The sequence below is a fragment of the Rosa rugosa genome, chromosome 2, assembly GCF_958449725.1.
Source record: "Rosa rugosa chromosome 2, drRosRugo1.1, whole genome shotgun sequence".
NCBI classification, from domain to species: domain Eukaryota; kingdom Viridiplantae; phylum Streptophyta; class Magnoliopsida; order Rosales; family Rosaceae; genus Rosa; species Rosa rugosa.
In genome coordinates, this window is record NC_084821.1 from 49543869 (window position 1) to 49571618 (window position 27750).

Consider the following 27750-nt stretch of genomic DNA (forward strand, 5'->3'; position numbering starts at 1 on the left):
TCGACCCCGACAGCTGCACCACTGCCCATCGCCGGAGAAAGCACAATCCGGTCCCACCAACGCGACTCTACTCGCCTCCACCAGATGTAGCGCAGGTCTAGCCTAAAATCCAGTCGCTGCTCCACTCAGATCTCCGCCTCCCTGACCTCGGCCCCGACCGCTGCTCCACCACCCTTCGTCGGAACCTGACCATCTCGGCCCCATCTGATTGACACCAGACGCCGCCCTCCACATCGGTCTGCCTCGTCACCGTCAACAAACTGAACATTGCGCCGCCATCACCTTCTAAAAGTCGCACCTCCATCATTTGCCGGAAACAATCCGAACCCATTCTGCCCAGATCTGGGACATGCCAAGCGCCAGCAGCTCTCCCCCATTCACATCTGATAGGAGCATAAAAATGCGACATTTATAATATTAAAACCCTATATTTCGCTAAGTTATTTCCTTTAACTTGATCAATTTAACTTATTAGGTGTTTTATAGGTACATTGTGTTCGTGATGATACTTTAAGAGCTAAATGGAGTCTCAAAGTTCAGAAATGACTAAGGAAATGATGGAGAAAAATGGAAATGTACTAAAAGGTCAATTTTACACATTTTCCTACTCAGGCTAGGAGAAACCAAGCCAAGTAAGGAAGAAGGAGTGGCCACCTAACCAAATGAACTCCAAATGAGCTGAAACTCTCCAGATCCATTCTAGACATCCCAATGATCATTTCTTATGAACATTTCCAGAGATAGTTTTGAGTGGAAAGCCTTCTAACAATCAATCCAATTTTCTACAGAAGCAAAACTGGAAAACTTGACCTGTAAGGAGTCCAGCAGCGTTTCCGGCCCAACCACATGGAATTTAACTCTAAAATTTGACCAGGATGATCTACACTCATAGAGGAACATTTGATATGAAGAAATTGAAGGCCCATTATGAAGTCTTGGTAGATAAATAATTGAAGGAATAAAGGGGCATAAACTGACCTAAAACCAGCTCAACATTCATCATGTTCATGTTCCCTACCCACATGAAGAAAGCTAGATGCTTTTCTCTTTTTCTTTGGATATATTTTTCTACTCCAATCTCTTTAATAGATCATCATCACTTCCATATTTCTGCACCTTCATGCTTTGCTTTCATTTCATCATTACTCAATCTTTTCCATATTTTACAAACCACTTCCATACTCCACTTTCATTATTTTGCTTTCATTCATCATTTCACTCTTCTTTTTCTTCCCTATATAAACACATTCTCCTCTCACTCTCAAAGACATTCCTTCATCCATTTCATCTTCTTTGTCTCTCCATTTCCTTTCCATTTCCTAGTTCTTAGTTTCATTTCTTTTTCATTCTAGAAAGAGAAGCCATGCAATACATCAATTTCCTAGCCGCCATATATCCACCCTTGTATCGTCCCTAGAAGATTGCTTGCTTTCAAAGATCTTCAAGTTCTTCATCTCAAGGTTTTATCATTCATCTTTCAAGGTGTATTATATCCTTTCTCTTGTTTTCTTTGTTTGATTTTGTAAGACTATGAATTCTAGTTAACAAATAATGTTAAGGGCAAATTTTAAAGCCCGTTTATATGTTTTGAAATAAAGTTGTGATTTTTTTATGTTGATTTATATGTTGCTTATGTGAGATTGCTTGATTGATTTTGGATTACATAAAACTTTTGCATGTTTATGTTCTTTGGTGGCCAACTTAGGATATATGCATGTAATTAGAGCTAGATTTAAGTAGTGAAGGCTTTGGACAAAAGTCGAAATCAATTAAGGAGGATTGCAAATAGATGAACTTTTTCATACTAGGTTGTGCACTTTGGTTGACATCCTTTCTTTATTCTTCATGCATTGAATGTGTTCTTGATTAGCTAGCTTTCTAGACTATGATTGCATGTTCAATAGGTTTAATTTAGGTGCTTTCACTTAGATTAAACATTCAAGGAAAGTAAAATATGGGAAATCGTTTGCCTATTAATGTTTCACATGGTCAACTTATTTCTCATGACATAGAAAATCAACTATAGGAATTGTAATTGGATTTCATGCATATGATTGTGATTTTGATCTTTGTTTCTTACGTTTCATCCTTGTATATATGTTTTTATGTTTTCTTTATTTTATTTATTTTAACTTTTGATTTTATAATTCTAAAATCCCCCCTCTTTACGTTAACTTGTATATATGTTTCTTTTCTTTATTTCATTTTTGTAAATAATATTTTATTTTTATTTATTCTTTATTTATTTTTGCAATTACATGTGTACCCTCAATCCCTGGTTTGAACGATCCCTACTTATTCTATACTAACAACTACATTTTACAGGGTTAAATTACACGCTTACTTTTAGCATGTCAACATCGCCTTACCAACCCTAACCACAATCCCACCAGACCAGACCCAGCACCATTCAAATCCAGTTTCAGCCGTGCCCGTCTTGGACAGAGATGACTAACTCTCGGTGACAATCTGATCCAGCCAATCGGCGCAACCTCTTCTCTGCCCAGACAAGATCCATCACGAAAAGACAGAATTGGATAACTTGAAGACTTCGCTGGCAAGAGTGCGAGCCACGCCCGATTAGGAGACACGGTATGAATCGTGCGCCAAGACAACGACGCCGAGATCGGTGACGGAAAGGTACTCCATCGATGATGGAGAAAGGTACATAGAGGCCAGGAACAACGCTCTCCCAACCCTAGCAGAACGTTAGGTATTTTCATCTTTCATTTGATAATGACTTAAGTATATCTGAATTATGTGTCTGGCCCAAACTCTAGTTACTTATCTGAATTGTAATAGGGTTAGTCTTACAGATATTCTCGGAGATATCTTCATCATTGCACAATTCAGTTTCCTTGTAATGAGATTCTATGCTTGTAATCCTTTATATAAAGAGTCTTCTATTATCAATGAAAGATACAGCTTATTCTCTCCCAATTTCGATTCCCTAAAACAAAAATGACAATATTACCTCTTATTTTTGGATGGAAAACATTGAATTTGATAGAGGGGTGCAAATTACAGTTTTCGCCAAGTTCAGATGGTTAATTTATGCAATTACAAGTTCAAGGTGTAAATTGACAATTATTAATTACCAAGATTACGGTGTATTTTTTTTTTTGATCGGAAAGTTTGTGGTGTATTTTGACAAATAATGTCTTTCTTTTCTTTTTCATTTTTTATTTATTTATCTATATTATCATTATTATTAAGAGAACCCACTTTGTCAGCCAAAATGATTGTGAAATAACGTAAATATCCTTAAACTATAGTTTAATTCAAAATAGTCTTTAATATATAAGGGATATTATGGTAAATAGTAAAATATAAATGAAAATAAAAATTCAAAAGAAGAAGGAAATGATAACTTCTCATCCCACATTTTACAGATGTAAACTTCCCAATCCCATTATCTACTGATATAACTACTCACATCTTACAGATGTAACTTCATACTTTTTTTTCCTCCGAAATGTAAAAATAAAAATAAAAACAAAAAATATTTAACACATGCATCACATTTGTCAATAAAGACTAGTTTATTTAAAGAGGAGAGGCCTACATGAAAGTTTGATGAAAAATGAGAAATAGGGAGTATGCATTAAGTAATTCGGGAGGTGTATATAAAATTTCTTCTCATTTTTCTGAAAAAAAAAAAAAAAAAAGAAGTCTCTCTCATTTGATTGCATATTCCAATATACGAGCACTTAGCTGCCTATAGTGCAATGGTAATTATCACAAATGAGTTGACAATGATCGATCTTCCCCCAATGGGCCGGGATCCTCTTTATATTGAAACAAGAGCTACCCAATTTATTTAAGCAAATACATGCTGGTACAAAATACAATACAGGCGTTTTCACGGCCGAACATATAGTAGAATTAGGAAGTGCATACTTAATTCATATAGATATGGAAAAGGCCGAGGCCTGATGTTATGGGTTTGATTATACGTAGAGTTATGCAGTCGGATAGACGGGATGCATAGCAAGGCCGCACATACCCTCTGGGGCATCACTGTTTCTAAGAATCTTCAAATACCCACTTTCACCCCAATCCTCCCCCCATGAGTTCTTCATTAACCAATAGGGGATTCCATCTTCAGTCGTCCCATAGCCAATGGCCGTGATGGCGTGGTCGAGGTCCGTCCCACATTCGCCGGAGAACACCCCACTGCCGTACATCTTAAAATCTTGTCCATAAGCTTCTATGCCAACCGATACTGGTTGCATGGCCACAGCCTTCTGTAGATCGTTTTCACTGCTGGAAGGGACGCTTTCATAGCCAGTGATCTGTGCCGCACGCTCACTTTCCTTGTTAGTATCGCATGTTCCCATGTCTGTTCCCTGGTACGGGTAAGTTTCTTCACGAGCGAGTCCTCCGTTTTCCTTTACGTAGGAATAGGCGTATTCTAAGTTACCACCGCCGCACCCATGGTTCTGATGATCGCAGTCCACAAGTTGCTGCTCGGAGAGCGAGATCAATTGGCCGGTTTTGATTTTGGTTAGCCCTTCCACAGCTGCTGCTACTGTAAATGCCCAGCAAGCACCTACATGTATATACATACAAAAGTTAGTAACAAGGGATAATATATGATCGATCAAGTAGGTTTGACGTATGCATGGCACTATACATATGCACGGTGCATGTGATTCACTTACCGCATGTTTTTTGATTCTTTATGGAGGTGACAGCTTGTTGGTCCCTCCAGTCCACGCTAGTTGGAATATCAGTAGCAGCCAAGCTTTGGTAGCTAAAATTGGATGACGTTGAATTTAAGCCGGGGGGCATTTTGAATCCGGTATGATATCTCCGGAATTCTTCGTCGGTCATATCAGAAAACTTGTTGATGTTCAACTTGTAAGTCTTATTCGCTTCATTGTTGAACTTCTCCACGTATTCGACATTCTTCCTGAAGATGTCGAAACGCCTTTTCTTCTCTGTGGCATTGGGGTAAACGCGTCCGTGCTTTGCCATCCATTGCTCATGTTTTTCAGCAAGGGAAGCTTCATACAATGAACGGGATGTGGCATGAGAAGCCAAAGTCCCCAAGGTAATGAATATGGCAATAAACACAAGGTTAATGCGTTGAAAAGCCATTGTTCACAATTCTAGTACCGGAGGCCGGGTACCTTTGTGACAATGGCTTGTTTTATGAAGTGATTGGCAAACAAGCTGTGAAGCAGCAAGTATTATAGTATTGCGTTTATATAGGAGAAACCTAACGTGTATGATTGGCAAGAATATATATACAATTTGATGTTTTCGTTTCTTATGTGGAAAATTAGCACAAGGAATTTCTGTCAACTTCTAAAGACTTGGAAGACTATGTACTCCCGCTAATCAAGACTTGGCAACTAGTACGTGATTATCTCTATCTATTGCCTGTAATTCCGTTTAGTGACTATCTATTGCCTCTTGGTGCTTATGGAGAATGTAAGCTCCATATTTTGTTATTGCGCTTTTAGCGTTAGGAAGATATGTATTGTCTATGGCTCCCCTTGGTATTGTAATCCTACTTGTAACACTTCCATTCCATCATTCCATGTGAAAGAATTTGATGGCTTATTGATCCAAAATAATAATAATAAATAAATAAATAAAAAATCAAGGCTTGGCTTCAATATCTGAGAATGGATTCACATGACAAGTGAGTCTATGATCCGTTCATCACATTTCAACATATCTAAAGTTTGAACCTTCCGGTCAGTGACGTGAATTTGCATGAAGCTTCCAAGTTGACGGTGACATCCTACAAGTCTTCCGGTCAGTAGTCTTCCAATCCGCAATGTAAATTCGAAGTTTCTTTTCTTTTTTTTGCTCTCTGTTTTCGGCTCTTCTTTCTTTTCTTTTGATTTCTCTAGTCTTGCTTGTTTTGGCAATTGACCATGTAAATCATGCTTTACGGAGTTTGTGTGTATTGGGCTGTGTCCCTTGTACTACTGTTGTTTGGCCTTGTGCCTACCCTATGACCAAACAAAAAATAAAAAATATAAAAATTTAACAATGGCAAATGATTGCTGTCTAGGGTGTGTGTGTTTGGTGGGGTGGTAAGGTTTTGGTCTCATATATAAGAGGTCAGGAGTTCGAGCCTCATCAAGGGTGGGAATGGGGTGGGGTTATTTTTTTTTTTTTTGTCTAACTCATAGTAGTGGTGAATTCTAGAATCCTGATAAAAAAATGCAAACTGAATGGATAAAAAAGGAAAATCAATATAAAGGGGAAAAGAAAGATAAGCTCGAAATTGGAATAATGATCCTGTATAGTTGATTGTAATCTTATAACACTTCTTTTAGTCAATATTTATATTGTCGATGCAAGAGGAAGGGGAGGAGAAGTTCAGGTACAACCGTACTAGTCAGTTTTTGAAGTTCAAAAACTGACTAGTACAAGTGAACAATAGAGCACAGGTGATGAGGTTAAAGTCTCCTGACCATTGACGAGCAGTGAATTTTTTTTTATTTTTTATTTTTTATTCACTCACTTCTAGTTATTGTTTCTTTTAACGGCCTTGAATCACCTTATAATTGACCTGACAAGCTTTCTGAAACACCAGTTCAGGCTAAATGGCATTACGAGAGAACGGGAAAATCCAACGCCAGTTATTTCTCTGATTCAGTGGTATCGTTATACTCATTATACATGTGTGAAATTCAGGCTTCAATTACACCAGTAATAAAACAACAGACATTACAGTTTTTTGAAAATGAAAACTATAAATCCGAAATTCAAGTGGAACAAGCTGTCATACATAGTGATACAATGATACAAGCATCGACCTAATGCTTCGTGAAATCAAGATTCTGGGCACGTGTCAGGACAAGGAGGGAGAGGTAAGCAGAACTCATTCCACAATTTTGTCCTTGAGATATTGCAGAACAGCTTTGGTTCCTCTATCTAAAACCGTCCGCCGGATGCTGTTTTAAGTATATGCAAAGAAAATGATAACGATCATGATGCATTAGAACCAGCAATCTCGGAACTAGAACAGCAAGTTATCAAATAAATGAATTGTATTATCATGAAAGTCTTCAGGGTGTGTTTTTACAGTGCGAGGAGATTGGCAGTGAACCAGTTATAACACTGAATATTTATGGACTTAATTTTTCTGTTTGTGTAGGAAGTTTGGTACTATTAACACCAAAAAATTAATGGCAAATAGGAGGAAATGTGGAAAAGTGTAGCATACCTTCTTAATGGATTTCCATCAAGTCTTAAGGCCTGTAAGCTGGGTTCAAGCATACCCTGATCAAAAAAATCTGTAGGCTTAGAATACAGTAACAACTTAAGTACGCACAAACATATTACTTGAGCTAACAGACAAGTCAGTGGCATCTGGTTACTCGTGCACCATTTATAATGTGACATTTGTACTTGGAACAAGTCAATTTTGATTGAAAAATTCAGAAGAATAGGAAAATATTTCTAGTTGCATATGGAGAAATCGATTGATAAAAAAATTGTCAGTTAAGTTTGACTAAGAAAGAAAACTGTCGAGTGATTTCTCACTCATCTGAACCGAGCCAAACACTGCAGGACCATATTTTGTTGGTGTAAACACAGGAACTGTGAATAATTATTAGGTAGAACTTTATAGGAGACAAAAAGGTGGTTATTCAATGGATCTAGAATTACATGGTAACTCCACAAATCCATGCTCCTAGGATTTTTTTATAATTACAGTCAATTTGCCTGGTAAGGTTACTCCATTGCAACCATGGTATGAAATGAGAAACAATCTCTCCTCAAGTGAGCTAGTATCTGACCCTCTCTAGATTCTGCAATGGCAGGAACCTCATGAAGTGGACACTGTTTTTATATAGTCAAACTTATAAGTCTAATTATGATTATTTTCTTTACAATATAGAATCAATCTGCTAATTTTTGTAGTCAGTTGAAGTCAAAACATATAAGATCAACTCAATAGCAAGAGGTTCTCGTGTACTGACCAATTCTGGAGGAAGTGTTGATATGTTGTTGTCAGATAGGCCTAGCTCAGTGAGTGAAGTAAAATTTTTGAACTCCTGCGTGCCATTATTAAGAAGACAATAAAATGTGAATAGCAATAGAGTTAACACAAGAATAAATGAGAAGTACATGATTTAAGAATGTTGAATATAACCTACAATTAGCACTGGAACTGTGAAGTGTCCATTTTTCTCTAGTATATTAAAGCATGACTTATACCATATATAATGTGGCATTTGTTAAAGCACTTGTATAGATACAACAGAAAGCAGATCGTTATGATATTCTTACCTACGCATTCGTATCCTATCATGAGGAAGTCAGCCTCAATCTAAGAGCACTTCTTTCGACCAAAACAAAAAAATCTAAGAGCATGAGTTTGCACGCAATAGATAGCTTCTATTCCTTGGCATAAAAAGATGACTCCTATTCAATATCTTAAAATCACGTGTCTCCTAACAAGTCTTTTAAGTTTAAAGCTATGAAGGTAATGCATACTTGTTTCTTAATCAAGGAATATATTACCACTGGAACTGACTGCAGGGAATTTTGGCTGAGGTCTAGGATCCGCAGTTGCTGCAAACTCAAGATATCTGATGGGACTTCGTGTAGCTGCATTCGTCTATCAAGTGAAATAGATGTAGCTTAGCCTAATGATGAAACTGTGGAAAATAGATATATGCAAAAAGCATAGGCATTATTGAAAACCAATATTTACAAGCAGACACAGATACACACGCACACCTACTCTCAAAGTGTGTGTCACAAGTTCACTAACCTCAGGTAAAGCTCTAGCAGATGCGGTAAGCTAGAAAATACAGGGTGTTCTGGTAACGAAGCTGCATTACCACTTAGATCCAGAATCTGAAGCATGGGGGTTGCTTGGAATCCATCTGATGGTATCTACAAGTCAATAAGTAGATTTCTTAGCTACATATAAATTGTTTCCCTCTTCCTTGACAAGTTAAGTTTTTGGAATACAAGAGTAGTTATATTGGAAATTTGAGAATAAAATATTTTCCTGGACCACATCCCTTGTTTGTTTCTCATTAAACCTCTGATCTCTTATCAGGGTTAATATATTAACAAGACAAGAAAAGATGAATGTACCGGTTGCATGTATTCACCTGTCTTAGTGGATTATTGTCCAGCTTCAAACACAAAAGATTACGAAGCGAGCTTAAAATTGCACCTGGCCACTCTTTAATCTTGTTTCTGGACAAGATTAGTGTCTGCACATTGACATAGATATAGATTAATGACTTGGCATACCCTATCAACTTAACAATATGCAAATCCCTAATAACCTCTCCCCCCACACCCCACCCCATCTTTCCTCCCACTAATTAAAGATTCAAGAACCAATAAGATATTGCCACTTCTGATTGAATATTTCATTTAAAAGATATACAAGGTACTTCAAAGGGAGAACAAAATATCAATCAATGGAGGGCATTCAGAAGCATTAAGACTGACTATGAGTTTGGATAATTTGAAGCAGCCTGCATAACCATACTTTATATCACTAACCAACCGAAGCTCCATATTTCATAATTGATAAAAGAAACTAACAATATGACCTTACTGCAGTAAATATCTAATATCCAAGAAGTAAATCTGTCAGTTGACATAATCCCAACACTAGTGATTAATAGGCATAATAGAAGTGGATCAACCAAGCAACCAAATCCTACTAAAATCTCCTTTATTGTACTGTAAAAGTCTTAAATAATATCAACCAAACCGTAACCTATTTATCCTTGCACAGAGTTCCCAAGACAGCCTATATATTCTTCTTACTTTCTCAGGGTATTGCATGAATTAGTAAGGCAGCGTTCGTACAAACAGGACTTACTTTATCATTCTTTCCTCACAACTATTAAGAAAACAGATATATGCACAAAGACATTTACCTGGAGGTAGGTACATGAAGAAAGTTCAATTGGGAGCTCTTCAATGGAATTCCTAGTTAGATCGACTTTTATGACCTCACTCGATTCCCATACTTCTGATGGGACAGAACTCAAACCCAGCCCTTCCATAGAAAGTTCCTGAAAGTAAAACCACTTCTGAGCATAAATGTCCAGTATTGAAAACAAAGAATAAAATGAAAGGTGAATTCTGAGCTCAATACTAGAATAACCAATATCATGAACAGGGGTGTATAGTGCAACCTCAGACATAAACCATATACAGGGCATAGAGATACTATTATTTTCTAGGTAACCCCCAACCCAACACAAAATCACAAGAAGCTATAGAATCATCATTTTCAGAAAAGATTATCCTCTTCAGAAAAGTTAAAGAGCAGTACCTTTGAAGCAATAGACAATCGAGCTGCCATGGCAATCACATCCTCTTTTGTTGTAGTTGAAGCTTCAGCATCTATTATATTAGAATTTTGTGTAAAAATCAATTAAGACAGTAGTTGGTGCAAAACTTAATTTATGATGAGTTTTTGCAACTTTTACAATGCCGGAAGACAATCACCCTGTGGTACTTTAAAAAAAAAATTCGCTTGCATGCATTATTGACCATGTTCCCTAACAGCTTAAGCTTTTGAGTTTTAGTGAGTGTCTAACATGCAATACAGCAGAAAAGTAAACAATTAGCATGTTAAGCAGGCAAAAAATATGCTAATGCATAAGTAGGCAAATGACTGTACCTTCATTCTGAGAAAGCCTACTTCGCAGATACTTCAATAAAGTAGGTGTTGGTCCAGACACCAATGTACTGGGAGAGAAATTTTGGTTGGATAAGTACTTATCAAGAGAATCATCATGTAAGAAAGGGTAATCAAAATGCCTCTCACCTTCGTAGAGTTCGTATAGGGTTTCCGGTAAGTAAAAGTCTTCGCAAGGTAGTCATCTTGCCTAAACAAAGAATAACAGTCAAGAGAATTAAGATATACATTAGAGCTTTGTTGAGATGAATATAATGATTCGGGGTAGTTATCATTTAATTTCTCACCCGCACTCTCTCACCACATCTATACGAGATATAGCTGAAACTAGTGCACTAAATTGTGCCATATTTTAGTAAAAGACCAACTTCTGCCACTATACAATCCGGACATTTCTTTTCCAGACAAGAAGTAAGCCCCAATTGTTTTTAAAGCACACTACTCTTTTTGGAAAACTGCGACAAGTGGCATTATTTTTTAAAAGTTAAGATCTTTTTAAGCTAATATGTTAAAGTAGGACATGGTGCTGCAAAAGATGGACATTGTGGTCTTTCCGTAAATAAATAGGACTCATCCATGCTTAAAACAGTTTGTTTCCTAACTGGGTGTATGGGAGTAGAATTCTATTTCCTTCATTTACCTCAAAATGTAAAATACAAAACAAGAGGGTTTTAGAGCATCAAAAGCTATGCAACATTTTAAAATTTCTGTTGAGCTATCATATACCAGATATATTGTTCAATCAAACCTACAACAAGCTAATCTTACCCAATTCAGGGGGCAATCCAGACAATGAATTGTTTGAAAGATTCAATAATGAAAGACGCAATTTACATGCCTCCACTGGATACTCCTTCAACTGCATACAAATGAAGCAGTTAGCAGACTTGAAAAATCCAAAGATGACGTAGAACTTCTACAAGAACTCATGTAGTTTTTAGAACATCAAAACCCCAAATAAAAGCCCACTAGTTAATCTTCTGAGCTAGCAATTGTCTTTTTGGAAATAATTAAAGTCACCATCCCCACTTAATAAGTTGTTTTTGATTCCTAATGTAGCTAGGATTATCCATCCCTTCCCTCAAGTTGTTTTCTTGTATAATGAGGTTATGTCCACATTGTGTGGGTGCCTCTGCAATGTGTAGTGTAAAACCATGGGCACAAACAACCAGTTTTCAAGAATGAGTTCTATAGTTTTACCCATGGATTTTACAAGGTCAAAGTAGCTCCCAATTGATGGGTTGGGTTCATACCTCCTAAACTGAGTGGCGGGGGATGGCTGAGTGCTTGTTATGGCACTGAGGGGATTGTTATTATAGTCTGATAAAGTAACAATTAATAATTCCAAATAGATGGATATACTTTACTTTAAAAACGTAAATTATATTGAGATGCAAGAAATATATTTATAATCTCATGATTCAGCAACTTTGTAAGAAAAAGGATCAGTATACCTCAGGCCAAAATACATTAGAAATTAGTTGCTCTTCCCACATAAGTTCACAGTATCTATAGAACAAAAATAAAATGAAATTCTAGCTACCTGGTTTGATTGCAGATCTAGAGTTCCTAGGCGAGAAAGTTCCCCCATCTCTGATGGTAAAGTAGAAAGTGCATTATTCCTGAAATTTGAAGTTACAAGGACAGATAAATCTTAAAGATGCAAAATTTATCTTGCCATATGCTCCTTAAAAAAATAAAAATTTAAAAATTTAAAAAAAGGACCATGTAAAAGTTGGTACCCCATGTGGACCTCCGCAAGGGAACAACAACCCTTTATTGAAACTGGGATCGCTGAGATTTCTGCAAAACTCGTAAAACATAGGCAACTTAATGAAAAATGAACATGGCTTGCAGGAGAGTAGAGAAAGGATGTTTAATGGATTTCATTTCAAATTGACTCACTGTTCTGGTGAAGGTCAAGACGAATAAGACGAGAAAGGCTTCCAATATTCTCTGGTATTCCACTCAGCAGATTTTTTGCTGCATATCCCAATAACAAACAATGATTCAATATATTAAAGATGCGCAAATAGAGATGAGCACTTAATGAGTAAATCTGCAGACATTTTACATGCATTGAGTTCTGTAAGCAAAGTCCACGATCCAATCAACTTCTCAGATAGGTTTGTTAACTTGTTTCCCTGGTACATGCAGATGATAAAATTCGCTTATAGGCCCAAAAATTATCAATCACTAAGGATTGCATCAACAAAGAAAAAAGCTGAACAACAAAAAGGACTAATTCACAATCCTCAGGTGCTGAAAGTACAAATCTTTCCCATACCTCCACATCCAATTTCATCAATTTTGAGTAGTTTGCTAGATCTTCTGGCAAGCTGATGATAACATTGTTTGATGCCTGTGTAAAGAGTGCCATAACTTAGTTTCACAACTGGACATGACATCGACAAAGCGAGGCAAGAATAAAACATCACAGAATCTTCAGTGCCATAACTTATATTCTACCAAAACTGGATATGGCGTTGATATAATAAGTTAATTTACAAGATAAATAACTTCTATTTTTGCAGGCATATAGATTAAGGCAGGACACACCACAATGTTAGGTAACATTCCTGGGTCAAATTTTACTAACCAAATGGACATGCCCACACAAACACTTCTATAGTGAACCCAAGTATAGTTGTACCTTGAAATCTGATAGATCTGAGCATCTCCCAAGTGAGTTTGGGAGGTCCTTAAGCTGATTATTTGAACAATCAAATCTGGAAGGATCAACAGCAGCTCGATTAACTCAAACTTTGGGGGAAATTCAGCTCTTAAGTTATTAAGAGAAGTAAGGAACCACAACCAGGAAAATAGGTGCAAGATAATTAGGCAGGCATCCTTTAACAAGTAACTCCAAAACTTAACAGGTAGTGGGGGCAACTTTTAGAAATGCAAACTTAGCATTTCTCCACGTTCTATATGCAACAAACTGTAAAATCCCTTTCTTTCAATTAAAGCACCATTGGCATTAGGATTTACGCTTGCCAACCTTCTCAAAAGCGTGCCAATCTTTTAGTTGATTGGGTCAGAGATTCTAGTTTCCTTCTATTTCAAAACATGGTTGTTTCATGTTTATTTTGATTTCCAAAAATTATTAGCAGAAGCTCATATATCTCACATTTGACAAACAAACATGAAGAAACGCATTGATAAGTAAAGGCAGTCTAGACCTATAGAACTAAAAGGCCGGGGATAGACATAGTGAGTAGTGATACAAGCAGAACCTGATTGGATAGGAAATGAGCCTATGCACAGTAACAAAAAGAAAGAGATGTCTAGCAAGCCTCCACGGCTTGGTTGCTATATATGAAATCTACCAAGTCCTTTATCGCACTCTAGTACAATGAAACAACAAAGACACAAGAGGCATGCACTCCCACACACAGAAAGCTATGCCAAATAGATAAACTCTACTAGTTTCCATAGTACATATATCTGTATAAGGAACCATACTTGACAAGAGCAGTTGCTGATCCAATTTCTTCAGGTAGCTCTAGAATCGAGTTGAATGACACGTCTAATGATTTCAGCATAGTAAGCCTGCCAAATGGTCCAACATTTCAATAAAACAAAAACATAGCCAAAGATCACCAAGCAAGAACACGACTAACTACAATTCGAAAGAGAACTCACTCTCCGATTGCCGCCGGAAGCTCGGAAAGTTTATTGTGGCTGACATTCAACACAGTCAGTAGAGGCAAATTCCTCAGCTCATCTTTGAGCAATTCAATCTCATTATGAGCTAGAATCAGCTTGTGTAGCTCCACAGCCTGAAACCAAGTAACAGCTCACATGTCACATCAATCCGCTTCAAAATTAGAAGCTCCGGTTTCCGAAATTCAAAAACAAGAACGAAGAAACTTACCTCCCACCACTTCTCGTCTTCACCAACCGCATTCACGCTTTTGTATACCTCATCGGGCACGAACCTAATAAGCGATGTGTTAGGGATTAGATTGCGGAAGAGAATCATGAAGAAGAATGATAATGCAGCGATCGGTTTCAGTGTTACCTGAGAGAGCGATTTGAAAGGTTGAGAGAACCGGAGGCTCTGGCGGCTTTGATGACCCGATCCATGGAAATGTAGTGAGCGGGAGCTGTGTTAGGTTTTAGATCTGCATTTGAGTCACTGGCTTGGTTTCGTGATTTTCATCTGATAATAACTGGTGACCAAATTGGGACAGAGCGGAGCAGAGCCTTCCTTTTCTATTTGCTACTTCCCCACAGACCACAGTACATGTTGTGCTGATTTTTTTTTATTTTTTTTTTAAGAAGAGCTTGTGCCACTCTATCAAACCTGCATTCATTAATGAAATTGCTGAATACAATAAAGAAACGTAAAGTCTAAACTCCGAATTACAGTAAATATTAACTATTAAGAGAACATCCTGAATAATAACAGGAGTTTCTACTAATATTATGCATTCAATCATGCACCAACTAGCAAGGATTAGTCTTCCGTTGCCCTAAAAAAAAAAAAAAAAATCATGCACCAACTAGCAAGGATTGACATATCAAATATCTAGACAACACCACTTGTTTCACAATAGTGACACAACGGAAAGATTAAGCTCATACAAAGCCATAGAACCAATAAACCTGTTTTCTCACTATGTTGTCAACCAAAACTATACCGGCAACACTACGTTTCATCCTACCACTAGGAGGTTGTGTCCATTTGATAATGACTCACCTCCTCTCTATGACAAACAAGACACTTTGAGTGCATGCACATACATTCAGCCGGACTCTCCCTACAATAGCATTTTAGGGACTTAGTTTAGACAAATACCTAATAACTATAAAATAAACAAGACAACCTAAACAAAAGAGACCATAAGCTCATCAACAAGGGCCCAAAGTCATAAGCCCAGCCCAACCACCTCCATCCTCACCAGCCTCCTCGATGATCGCAGAGAGAGAATTGGAACTGGAATTTTAGAATTAGAGTCATGATTAATTAATTCTGAATGTTTAGAATGAGTTAGAGAGAGAATAAGTGAGGAAAGATGGAATTCGGAAATGAGTCACTCATGTTAAAATGTTTACGTCAAATAATGGTAAGTGAACCATCTTTTTTGGGGTATCGCATGCATCTCACCTTATGTGACAATTGATGTGATATAGCCACGTCATTTATGAAATTATCATTGATTAAGATTTGTATTACATCAGCTGGCACATAAGATGTTATGTTAAATAGTGTTAGGTGAATCATCTTTTTAAGTATTACATGCATCTCACCTTATTTGGCAGTTGATGTGGTATAACCACATCATTTAATGAAATTTTCATTTATTGGGATTTATGTTACATCAGCTGTCAGATAAGATGAGATGCATGTGGTACCAAAAAATAGGTTACCTAGCATTACTCTCACATCTTCATCCCATGTAAGTGTGACAAGTTTATCAGATTAACGTTTAGTTTCCAAAAACACATTTGCTGAAATTTACAATGTTGTTATTAGCATTAAATTAGTTTTCATAAAATTTTTGAATGACCGACTTTGGATTGAAGGGAGGTCAGAAATTAGGATAAAAAAACCAGGCAGCATCTTCAATTGGGATTGTCAAGGAAGGGGTTGTCTTTGTAGTTTTGAATTTTCTAATTTCTTTCATCAAAAGATATGTTCTTAATAAAAAAAATATTAGAATAAAATATAATCTTGTTCTGAAATCCAATGCAAGGTAGCATATTACAACTCATGACATTTAGAGACTCCAAGTCACAGTTTGAAGCAAAATTAAGGAGCAAGGAAAAATTTTGGGGCTTTAGGGTTCAACATTCTGAATGTAGTCAACACAGGTCCGGCAATCACAGTCTTTGAAGTGGCTCATGCTGTAACCTAAACACACACAAGAGGTGCATCCCTTGCATGTTGGGGCACGAGGGCAACTTCTATAACATTTTCGATTGACACGCTCTTCTTCTTCAGCACAATTTCTTCTGAAAAATAGCACCGAAAAAAAATCAAGTTTTTTAACTAGTACTGCACATATATGAGACATTAAAGATGCAATATCAATAAGAGAGGTAACTCACTGGTCGTAGTGGTTAGCATATCTCCAACTTATGTTTTTCGAGCCGTTATGGAAAGCTTTGCACTCATCCACCGTGCGCAAACGAAACCTTCGCTCTTTCTTACACTCACAACAACAAATAAATTCATCTCGATGGACGAAACTTGATCTGCAACAGTCCCAATTGCTTTCATTTGCAGCGTACTTATAATATCTCAACAGCCCCGATTTATGAAGAGACTTTTTCACCTTTTTTCATAAACTAGATGTTGTTCTTCCATCTTCTCTCTCCACCCCTTACATGACACTCAAATTCTTTGGGTGTCATTCTTTTCGGGTCAGTAGACTCAGTATTCTCTGCATTAAAATTATGGAAGCATTAAGTTGACATATGAGAGCAAGTAGTACAAGTACAAAAACTAGTAAAGAAATGGCGAAGAAGATATGTACTTTTCTCTTTGTCCTCTTTGGTATGCTTAAGAGGGCATTTACAGGTGATCATAAACTGCCCGGTCGAGAAAACCGCAAGCGTCCCAGCAGTGTCACCATATTTTTTTCCGGTGCAACCACACAAGACTTCAATGACATTTTCATCTTGGTTGAATTCGTCTATAGTCCGAAGCATATTCAACTCTTCTTCTGCAAACAAATTTTGCACTGGTCTTTGGATCTGAATAGAATGGTGTCATTATTTTGAGCTGATGTTCTCTTTGGACCTATACAATGTAATTCAAAGAAACAAACAAATTAACCCTTTGAAGAAAAAAAAAATTAAACTATCTCTAGATAGTCATCAAATTTAGTCAACCAAGATCTCAATAGAATCAACTAACCAAACACAATGTTGAATGAGGTTCCAAGCTTAGATCTTCTACTTCCCAAGAAGAAAAAACTCCATTGGTAATAACATAAGTATTTGTTCAAAGACTTGCGAATTGTAAATTATATGTGTCTATGCAATGTCGGAGCTACGATTTTAGAATGGGGTGGGCTAAAAAAATATTTTTATAAAAGTTTACTAATTCTTTTTTTTTTTTTTTTAAGTTTTACAAACCACATCTTATATTAAAGACATATCAAACAATCAAATAGCTAACTGATTAAAAAAATGAACATTATAACGTTTGATAGAAACTTGATAACGGAAGTCTAAGACAAAAGAACATACCTACTCAAATTACACCTTACGCCCTTGAATAGAAACAAAATCTTTAATTATTGAATCTGTATCATATTTCTCGGGCAACTTTTTTTCAATGTGGACAATCATGTTATCAGCCAAAAAGTCATTCTCCATCTTGTTGCGCAATATTGTTTTGATATGTTTCATAGCTAAAAATGCTCTTTCTGTAGGTGCTGTAGAAACCGGCAAATAAGTGACATGATGATGCTCATTAGATGCAAGTGGTGTTCTGCTATTCTGATCTTCTTTTATTTTCTTGAGCCATGAATCAAGAGTTTTTGCTTTCTTGGTTGGTCGATTATGATCAGACATTATATTTAAATATGTAACCATCACCAATTGACAAATGCAACAATAAAATCAAGTAATCAACTATTATAAAATCAAAAGTTAAACACAAACACTACTCTAACAATTCATTAAACGATAAAACGAAGAGCCAACTGATCAGCAAAAAAAGCAAACCCACAATCCCAAACCTTAATTGAAAAAGAAAAATACAATCTAAGAACTGATAAATAATCCAACAATACATATGGAGTCAAACGTTGGTCAATAAAAAAAATATATATACCAGTAGCATGTACACCTCTTAAACAAAGTCAGCAAGCTAAATTAGTATATTAATCAAGTAGCAATAGCGCGATAGGACTCCAATGGATTTGATTAATCAATTGTGAACTAAAAACAAAAAAATATATGAATTAAAAACCGAAGAGGTGCAAAAGATCATATACCCAAAAGAAATAGAGGATAAACTTATACCTGAACAGTGAATAGGGAAAACAGCAGTTGACAGAAGAACCAAAGTTTTTCGTCTGGGTCTGATTGATTTTGGAGAAACAGCAAGAGAAAAAAGAGAAAAAAGTTGACCTAGTTTACTAAAAAAAAGCAAGCTTTTTATGCGACTATACCTCTTAAAGCAGAATAGAAAATAGAATCAAATTAAATACCTTAAGAAATATATTATCTATTATCTGATAAAAAAAAACGTAACTAGAACTAGGAGATCTTACTCCTCTTAGTATTTTCTTTGTTTTTGTTTGGGCCTTTTAGGTCCCACTTGTAACCAAAAAAAAAAAAGTTTAATAACATATAGGCTAAGTATAGAAATTTGGGGTGGGCTAATTTTTAATATTTAATTTTTTAAATTAAAATTAAGCTACAAAGTAATGTTTTTCAAAATTTGGGGTGGGCTAAGCCCATCAAAACCCGTGTGTAGGCCTTTGTGTCTATGAATAGGAAATATGGGTGGGAGAAAAAGCTGAAATGTACTCATCAAGTGCATCTAAGCAACCATATAAAGCGAGAAAAAGATGATTGAGACTAAAAGTAATTGGGAAAACAATTAAGACCTAATTTCTGAGTAAAATCTAAGGAAATGGAGGAATCCTATTAACCTGAAGAGCACAAATAGGCAAACAAAAAAATGAAAAAATGTTGGAGAAATTGTCTCTAAGTATTCTTACATATTATATCAAAAATTTGGATGCCCTTTGTTGCCTGGACAAAAGAATTATATATAGGCGTAAAGATACATTTTGCAAATTTATGTACATGACCCATTTATAATACATTAAATACTTGTTCAAATATTATTAATGACAATTGATTTTGGGTGCTGCTATTCGCACACCCATTTTTTTTATTCACACACCCCCTCTATTATCTATTATTTTAATTAATTTTTTTTTTTACAAAGTACCCTAACGCAATTCTGTTTATTTATTTATTTATTTTCTTTTTTCTTTTTTGGCAAGTCAATTATCCCCAAATCCTAAACCCTTATTTTCCCGCAGACACAAATTACTTCAAGGCTCTCTGCAATTTTTTTTTTTTTTTTTCTATCAAAAACTTCTCTAGCATAGTCATTCTATCTCTCTAACGTGATGTTTTGAAGTTTAATTATGGTAGAACAAGCAACTTTAGACCCATCTTTGGAGAAAATTTTACATCTGATTTGTAATAGAGACATGAAAGAAAAATATGAGTTTAATGATCATTCGAGCCCCTATCCATCATTCCTAGTAAGATTCTACTAAAATTATTTGGTGTATTTCAATCCATCGCTCTCCGCTAAAAAGATCAATTACTCAGCGATTCGGTGGATTGAGAGCTTTAAATGTGTGCGTTCTGTTCATCTTAGTTTGATTTTGGTATGGCTTGCTTGCTAATCATGATTTTGACTTGAGTTGATTGATAATTTTGAAATTGTTGACGCTTTGATTTCATTTTGACTTTAGTCATATCATCACTCTGCAGAATGCTTTGTCACTGTGAATGGTATCTTAAATCAACGTTGCTTAATCAGATGTGAAAGGTTTTGGATCTCCTTTAGTTTGGGTGATATGCTTATAGTTTTCTTCAGTTTTATATAGCAATCATGACATACCTAAATCCCCAAAATCAGTTACATCGTGATTTTTCATTTGAGCCCTAAATGTTGCCGCACTAATTGCAGAATTTTTGACAGATTGCATTTCGTCTTGCCCAACATTTTTTTCTTTCTAAATCAGCAATGACATTCATAAGAAAAAAATTAGTTTATTGTATAATGATGTTTAATTCATGATTGACTTGCCAAATAGAAAAAGAAAAAAACAACATAATTACAAGAGAGGGTAGTTAGGGTAATTTATAAAAAAAATATTGTATTAAAGTAATGGAAAATTAGAAGGGGTGTGTGAATAGAGAAAATGGGTGTGCGAATAGCACCACCATTGACTTTTTATTTTTTTTTTATTTTTTTTTTTAATCAAGCCCACAGGGGGAAATAATATATTCATCACAAGCCAGAATAGGTCATTACATACCCTGCCGCTATCATTTAAGGACATAGACAGACAAGGAGGTAGTGGTAGTACCCACAATGGTACGTAGAAATAGATCCACTCATTACACATTTCAGATCGTAGAGATAGCGGAGATCCTCCATTGGTACTATGCCGGAGGCGCTAGAGATCTAGGTTCCTAATACAAGGAAATTAGTGAATTTAGATAAAACTAAAAACATAGAATTGGGCCAAGAGCCTAAACCCTAGCCCAAATTGAAACTACTGGACTAGGGTAAGACCCCAGCCCAAGAAAAACGTACAACCCAAATAGAGGACAACCACCAAACAAAGGCCCACCCGAGGCCCATCAGCCCAGTCCGGTCTAAGTCCACCTTCTCCAGCCTCCCTGTTGTACGAACCAGCCAAGCCACGCCCCTCTCCGTCAGCCGCACGCCGCCGCCACAACCCATACAGCCTCAAGTCGCCCCACGATCACATCACTTGCGACCCAAACCCCACGGGCCACGCCGCCTCAAACCACGGCAAGACGGAGAAAAAAACACGACCACCACCATTCACCATCCCAGCCGGAACAAAACTGACAAGCCCCGAGCAACACTCGATCTGATGGCCCCCTTGAGCAATAGCGACCCAATACCCGTCCGGCAGCCGACCTCATGACGACGACTAGGCCCAGAGGCCAGCCCGCACGCCCAGGCGCCGCCGAACGAGGAGGATTTTGCAGAGCAAAGAATCGGCCTTTAGGGTTTTTTTTTAGGGAGAATTAATTTTATATTGATTTTTTATTATGTGTGCATGAACACATTTACTATATGTTCATGAACCTTGTCATCAGACAAAAAGAGAAGTGACCATTATTTTTAGAAAACTTTATATATTCAAATTAAAGAAATGATAATAAGACATCTCAAATTGTTATTAACACACAATTTATATTTTCAAACGCAACTCTTCTTTTGTAACTCCCCAAACTGCACCTCATCAGTTTAAGCATGTCACAGTGCTGCGTGTCTCTAAGACATAAACCGAGTGTTCAATTTACATCCTAAAAACCCGCAAGGCATTTTTATTAAATAACTTTTCGTAAAACGCGTAGCGGAAATGTCGAAATACTTTTGAGGTGAAAACTCTTTAAATCATTTAATAACTCGTTCGTCTAAAGTGGTTCTAATTCAACATTAGAATAACAAGATTTGGCACATTTCAATACAAGATGAAATAAGAACTATTCAATTTCCGAAATAATGACTTTCACGATATGAAGTTCAAGACTTGACACGGAACCTGATTTCCGTTATGACTGTTCATTAGAGTCCTCACACCCAGCTCCATTCGCTACAGTCTCATCGCTAGTGCACAGTACCTGCATCCACACTGTTGTAAGGGTGAGTTTTCGTCCTCGCTGCTCATTGGGAAAACATCTCGACTAGGTTTGAAAACAATATAGTATTGCTTTGTGGCCATAGTATAAAAACATACTTAAACCATTCATTTGAAAAACGATAAACTTTATAATATTTTTCAACTTGAAAACCGATGCATGATGTTCAAACACATACGGTGTCGAGTCCAAATAATACCTTATGGCCGGTCCCTTGGACCCACTAGACGATCTTACCTCGATCTTACCTCAAATCCACTTATAACTAATAAGTGTTGCGAGAATTTAAAGGTGGAAATCCATAAGGACCAACATTAGTCACCAGGAGTGGATTCGAAGTTTGAAGTGATAAAGTAGTTGAAATTTCAGAACCAATCGAATAGAACTTCGATTACAGAACAGTTTTCATCTTCAAATAACAAAAGGAATTATGGATAATTTATACAATAAAAACATATTAAAAATACAAAAATAGTGTATTAATAACAATTTGGGATGTATGAATAACAACATTTTGAACTTATCATAATCTAGACGTTTCCACATGATTAGAAAAAGGGAGGTTCTATTTATACCTCCAAAATCGGTAGTTGGACCTCATTCAATTTTTGAACATTTCATAATCCTATTTTACCCTTGCTACAATTAAGCTGAAAAAAAATTGAAAAAAAATAAAACTCTAATTGGTAATCGTCTCTCTCTCTCTCTCTCATTCATTACTATAGTATCCTTATATAATTCTGATAATTAGAATTACTGTAATAACCCGAAACTTAGTATCACTGTAGAGCACTCTAAGATACCTTAAACTTAGAAATAATCCAAGTATCTTCTAAGCATTTATTTTCCCGTTTAGAAACCGATGATACCACATGCTATACTTACAAGTTATAATAGAGTTCTAGGAACTTACTAAAATACCTTAGTTCGTATTTCTTGTGTACACTCGATATTTGTTATTGAGCCCAATACTATTACCTATATTATTTTTGTGATGCATGTCATTTTAGTACTAGTTATTGCTAACACATATTTTGAATCTTACGAAATGACATATCAATCTTCGTATTAGTTTGAGAAAATGTGTATCTATGTGTATATATGTATACATGATTCAAATGCCAATACATCTAGAAGAACTAATCTGATTTTTCTTTCTAACAACCATAACATTCCTTGGAAATTTCTTGGAAATTTCCTTGTAAATGCTTTGTAGACTTTCAACTCACTTTTGACTTACAAGTAAGATGCTAAAGATTAATTTTTAATGCATCTTTCTAGTCTTTATAAACATGAAGCTGAATCATTTTTCCTTCAAGCCTTAAGATCAAGTGCAAAACTGATTTGGAAGTCTTAGTTGTAGAGAAAACTCACCTCACAAATCCTTCATCCTTTTCTTTCAAGAAACTCCCTTTGTTTTTCTCAAAGAAGTCCAAGCTTGGATCCAAGACCAAAATCTTCACTTCACTTCTGAGTTTCTTAAGTAAGTACATGAATACATTCCTATATTCTTTTGCCTTTAAGATTTATCAAAGTGCATAACCGATGATAAAATGGAAAAGAATCTGTTTTGCTGCAGTCATATATTTTCGTGTTTGATAAAAGTTAATCTTGTCAAAACTAATTATATTTTCAGTTTCTTCATGAAAAATCCTTCAGTTTAGGCTTTTGAATCACTAAAAAAGGTTAAGAAATGAAGAAGTTATGGCTAATCAAAGTTTTCAATTTTTAAACTAGCTGGAAATCTCATACCGCCATCACAACTTCAAAAATTCATATCTCCCTCATTTCTTATCCATTTTCTACAAACTTTATATCAATTTGAAGCTTAGGACCTCTACTTTTATTCTGGAAAGTTTGAGAAGTAATGGTAAAATACACAGTACGTAAAGACTTAAACATCAAAGGTCAGTTTCAAAAATATCGGTTTCAGCACTGTTATGGTTCTTTTACCATTTATGGACTATATCACTCTGATCTGGACTACATGACTTATTCCATTGAATTCCTTATGAAAAATCCTATGACTTGGTGTCTTCACTTGACTATTTCGGACATGAATTGAACAAGTTATAAAAACAGAAAGTTGACAGTACTTGGTACTATTATTTTGATTGACGAATGGACACTTTGGACTAAGATTTCCAATACTATGGAAAAATGACTACTGACTCTTTGACTACTAACTAATATTCTCTTACTACTTTTAATTTTCAGTACCTTTATTTTATCGCACATTTACTTTCAAGTTTAATTTACAGTACCTTTATTTTATTGCACATTTACTTTCAAGTTTAATTTGCAGTACCTTTATTTTATTGCACATTTACTTTCAAGTTTAATTTGCAGTACCTTTATTGAACAATTACTTTCAAGTTTAATTATAGATATATATATATATATATATATATATATATATTTATATTAATTTGTCCACACAATTTCAGTTATATTTACTTATTTGTGTTATATAATTATGCTACATATGTTTTCAGATGAGGTTATTCCTGAATATATGCATGTCTCTATATGTGTGTGTACATATACATATATTATGATCTATAATTTATAAAGATTGTATTTTGTGAATTTGATTATGTCTGAGAAGTACAATTGTGAAGCCGGGTGTTATCTACAACCCCGTGCTTAAGTGAATTACTGGTAAATGTGTTTTGGTGTTATGAGACGTTAAGCCTGGGCCCTAGTCCCTTCAGATAGTGCACTATTATACTCTTAGGAATTGGTTGCTTACTTTGAGTATACATACTTGGGTATAGTACGTTGGACCCTGGTATGCTGCGGCTTACCCATGCTTTGGTATTATGGACCCTAGCATGTGGTTTCCCGTGCTTTGGTATTATGGACCCTAGCACGTGGATTTATGAATTGTTACAGTCAACCTGGCTTTCCCGTGTTTTGGTATTATGGACCCTAACACGTGGATTTATGATTTGTTACCAGTTAATCCGAAAATTCACTAAAATGAAAAGTGTACTTATATTGTTTTGATCAAATATCTATCTGTGATATATTGTTAATATGTTATGGTGTTAAGTGAAAAGAGAATCGAGCATGCATTGTTTTGAGGTTATTTGCACCTATTATTGCTGCAGTATTTGTTGATTCGATAAAAGAGATGTGACTATGTGATATTATTATGAGTTTTACAAATATTGATATATGTGTCTGTTGTGTGTATACAAATACATACTTAAGATTTGGTGTGAACATATAAATGGTTCTCGGTACATTTTTACTTGGTTGTTCAGTTTTGATTTCTTATAAGACACATTAGTATAAGAATGTAAGCTGTACTTACTGGGTCTGTGTTACTCATGATGCTACACCTTCATGTTTTCAGGTAACGAGTAGATGCATGGGGAAAAAGGGGATGAACCTACTAAATAAAAGAAAGTTTTTTCCTACTACTATTTCAAGAGAATGAGTACTGTAATATATTTTGCTAAACTTTGGTATTGTACAAATAATGATGTCATTTTCTAATAAAAGTACTATTCAGATATATCTATATATAGTCTTTTACTTTCTTTCAAAAAGGAAGTTCTATTTAGTTTGGCTCACATCCCAAATTCGGGTACCATATTTCAGTACAATATTGGTCTCAAGTTTGGGGGTGTGACAATTACAGTTGTTCCTGAAGCCAACAAAGGGATTGAACTTGAGATAAGTAGGCAACAATGGCTTCTAAACGAGTTGGGGGTGGTAATAACAGCAAGAGATGAGAAAAAGAGCCACAGATCTGCTGAAAAACATTAGGCTTATGGGTTCTCCGATATGGTCCAAAACAATTGAAATAAAAATATAAAATAGACAAATTGATGTTGCATAGATTGCTCTGTTTAATGTTCTCGTTTGAATAACATAGGATGTTGTTGATTCTCCTGAGATCGTTTCTATAGACGTAGGGGAGTCAACTTAAGTAATGAAACTATCGTTTGGAGTGGGGAGAAAAATCTCTTCGATTGAAGATGTTGATGCGCCATATCGTAGTGGAGGTACAAAGGGAGCAGGGAGGTGTAGAGAGAAACCAATAAGGGCAAAACTGAAAAAATAGTGGTAAAAATCTCATTGGAGGTCCAAATAAAAATAATGGAGGTATGAATAAAAGCACCTTTAGAAAGAAATTATATAGATGTAAAAAGATATTGCATTCATCATTAATGAATGCAAATTCTAATTGGATATTATACATGAACCTCATGAATTTCTTAATAACAAATTAATTAACTATCAAACCATTGACCAGTTAAATTATGAAATGGGGCCGTGCCCACTTACCCAATCTAACATCTATTGACAATTTTGCCCTATCAATTCACCTAAAACTCATCGATCTCTCTCTCCTCTCAAACTCTCTCACCTCCCAAAGTCTCTCACTCTCTCTCTCTTTCTCTCAAAACTGCCTCCTCACCCAAACCACCGTCGTCGATTTGGCAACAGGTTCCTTGGCGGCTTCTCGGCCATCACCGCCGGCTACTCCATCGTAGGAGACGACGGGCTGCTCAGATTCAAGTTCTTCCTCAAATTCTCTCACTTCAGACACCTCTCGATCAAATCGACGCCGACTCGAACATATGGATCACACTCGTAACCAACGTCTCTCTCTCCTCCAGGTCCCAATTCAAACCCTAATTCTCCGCAACCCCTGTTTAATTTCAGATCAAAACCAAAAAAACTTTTCTAGCGGCAGAAATCTGATCAATTCCAGATTCATTTTCAGGCGGAGAAAGAATCGCAGGCGAACAAGTCTCAAGAGCTGGCGTTGAAGCTCGCGAGCATGGGGGCGATGGAGCAGCGGTGCTTGGTGCTGGAGCAGAAGATTGCGGCCCAAAGCTTCAAGATTTGGGCGCTCCGGTCCGATATCGAGTTTCTTCGTCCCCAGTCGATCTGATCTGGTGCCCAGAGAATTTTTTTTTTTTTTTTTTTTTTTTTTTTTGGATTCTGTGAGCTCCGAGAATGGGGAAGGAAAAAAAAAGTGAACGTATACAATTGAACATATAAATTGATCAATTGTGTATTTAGTGTATTCATTTTGGTTCACTTGAGGGCAATAATATGATTATTGAGAGGCAATAACATGATTATTGTGAGGCAATAATATGATTATTGGGGGGCAATAATATGATTATAAATTGATCAATTGTGCCTGTAGTGTATTCATTTTGGTTTTGGGAGTTTATACAATTCACTGGACGGCAATAATATGATTATTGGAGGCAATAATATGATTATTGGGAGGCAATAATATGAGTATTGGGGGGCAATAATATAATTACTGGGGGCAATAATATGGTTACTGGGTATTATTAGGGGGCAATAAATTCAGACGCCAGAATCCGGTCACCAGTCCTGTAGCTGGATTCCGGATTCTGGTGAACGGTCTTCGGATTCCGGTCACCGATCGCCGAAGTCCGCGGCCGGCCACTGGTCACCGGAGCACAGCAAGGTGGAGGATGACTTTTCTCTCTAAGTGAGAAAGAAGGAGAGGGCAAAAAAGTCCCAAAATAAATAAAAAGAATAAAAAACGAATTAATTGGGTAGTAGGGAAATAATCCCTTAGAGTGTTTTGGGTAAATGAGGTTAAAAAACTGTTAGTAGAGCAAGTGGGCAATTTTGTTGTTGAAATTGGGTAAATGATCATTTCCCCTTATGAAATCCCTACAGGCAAAGGCAATGAGCAA

At 36.2% G+C, this 27750-nt stretch overlaps 2 protein-coding genes across 2 annotated transcripts; both read right to left on the bottom strand.

Moving 5' to 3' along the window:
• Nucleotides 1-3695: 3695 nt before the first annotated feature.
• LOC133732861 (zingipain-2-like) lies at nt 3696-5166 on the bottom strand. The gene is made up of 2 exons (XM_062160463.1): nt 4665-5166; nt 3696-4552 (listed from the first exon to the last, which is right to left on the bottom strand). Exons 1-2 carry the CDS (start codon nt 5101-5103, stop codon nt 3963-3965), a joined length of 1029 nt encoding a protein of 342 aa, XP_062016447.1. The 5' UTR covers nt 5104-5166; the 3' UTR covers nt 3696-3962.
• Nucleotides 5167-6583: 1417 nt separating this feature from the next.
• Nucleotides 6584-14893, bottom strand: LOC133727894 (plant intracellular Ras-group-related LRR protein 6). Its single transcript, XM_062155308.1, has 21 exons — nt 14679-14893; nt 14532-14595; nt 14300-14436; nt 14120-14206; nt 13308-13383; nt 12942-13016; nt 12729-12798; nt 12560-12637; nt 12397-12457; nt 12198-12276; nt 11423-11513; nt 10784-10844; nt 10637-10704; nt 10286-10356; nt 9885-10022; nt 9099-9203; nt 8750-8874; nt 8497-8593; nt 7953-8027; nt 7193-7248; nt 6584-6920 (listed from the first exon to the last, which is right to left on the bottom strand). Exons 1-21 carry the CDS (start codon nt 14741-14743, stop codon nt 6848-6850), a joined length of 1752 nt encoding a protein of 583 aa, XP_062011292.1. The 5' UTR covers nt 14744-14893; the 3' UTR covers nt 6584-6847.
• Between the last annotated feature and the right edge of the window lie 12857 nt (nt 14894-27750).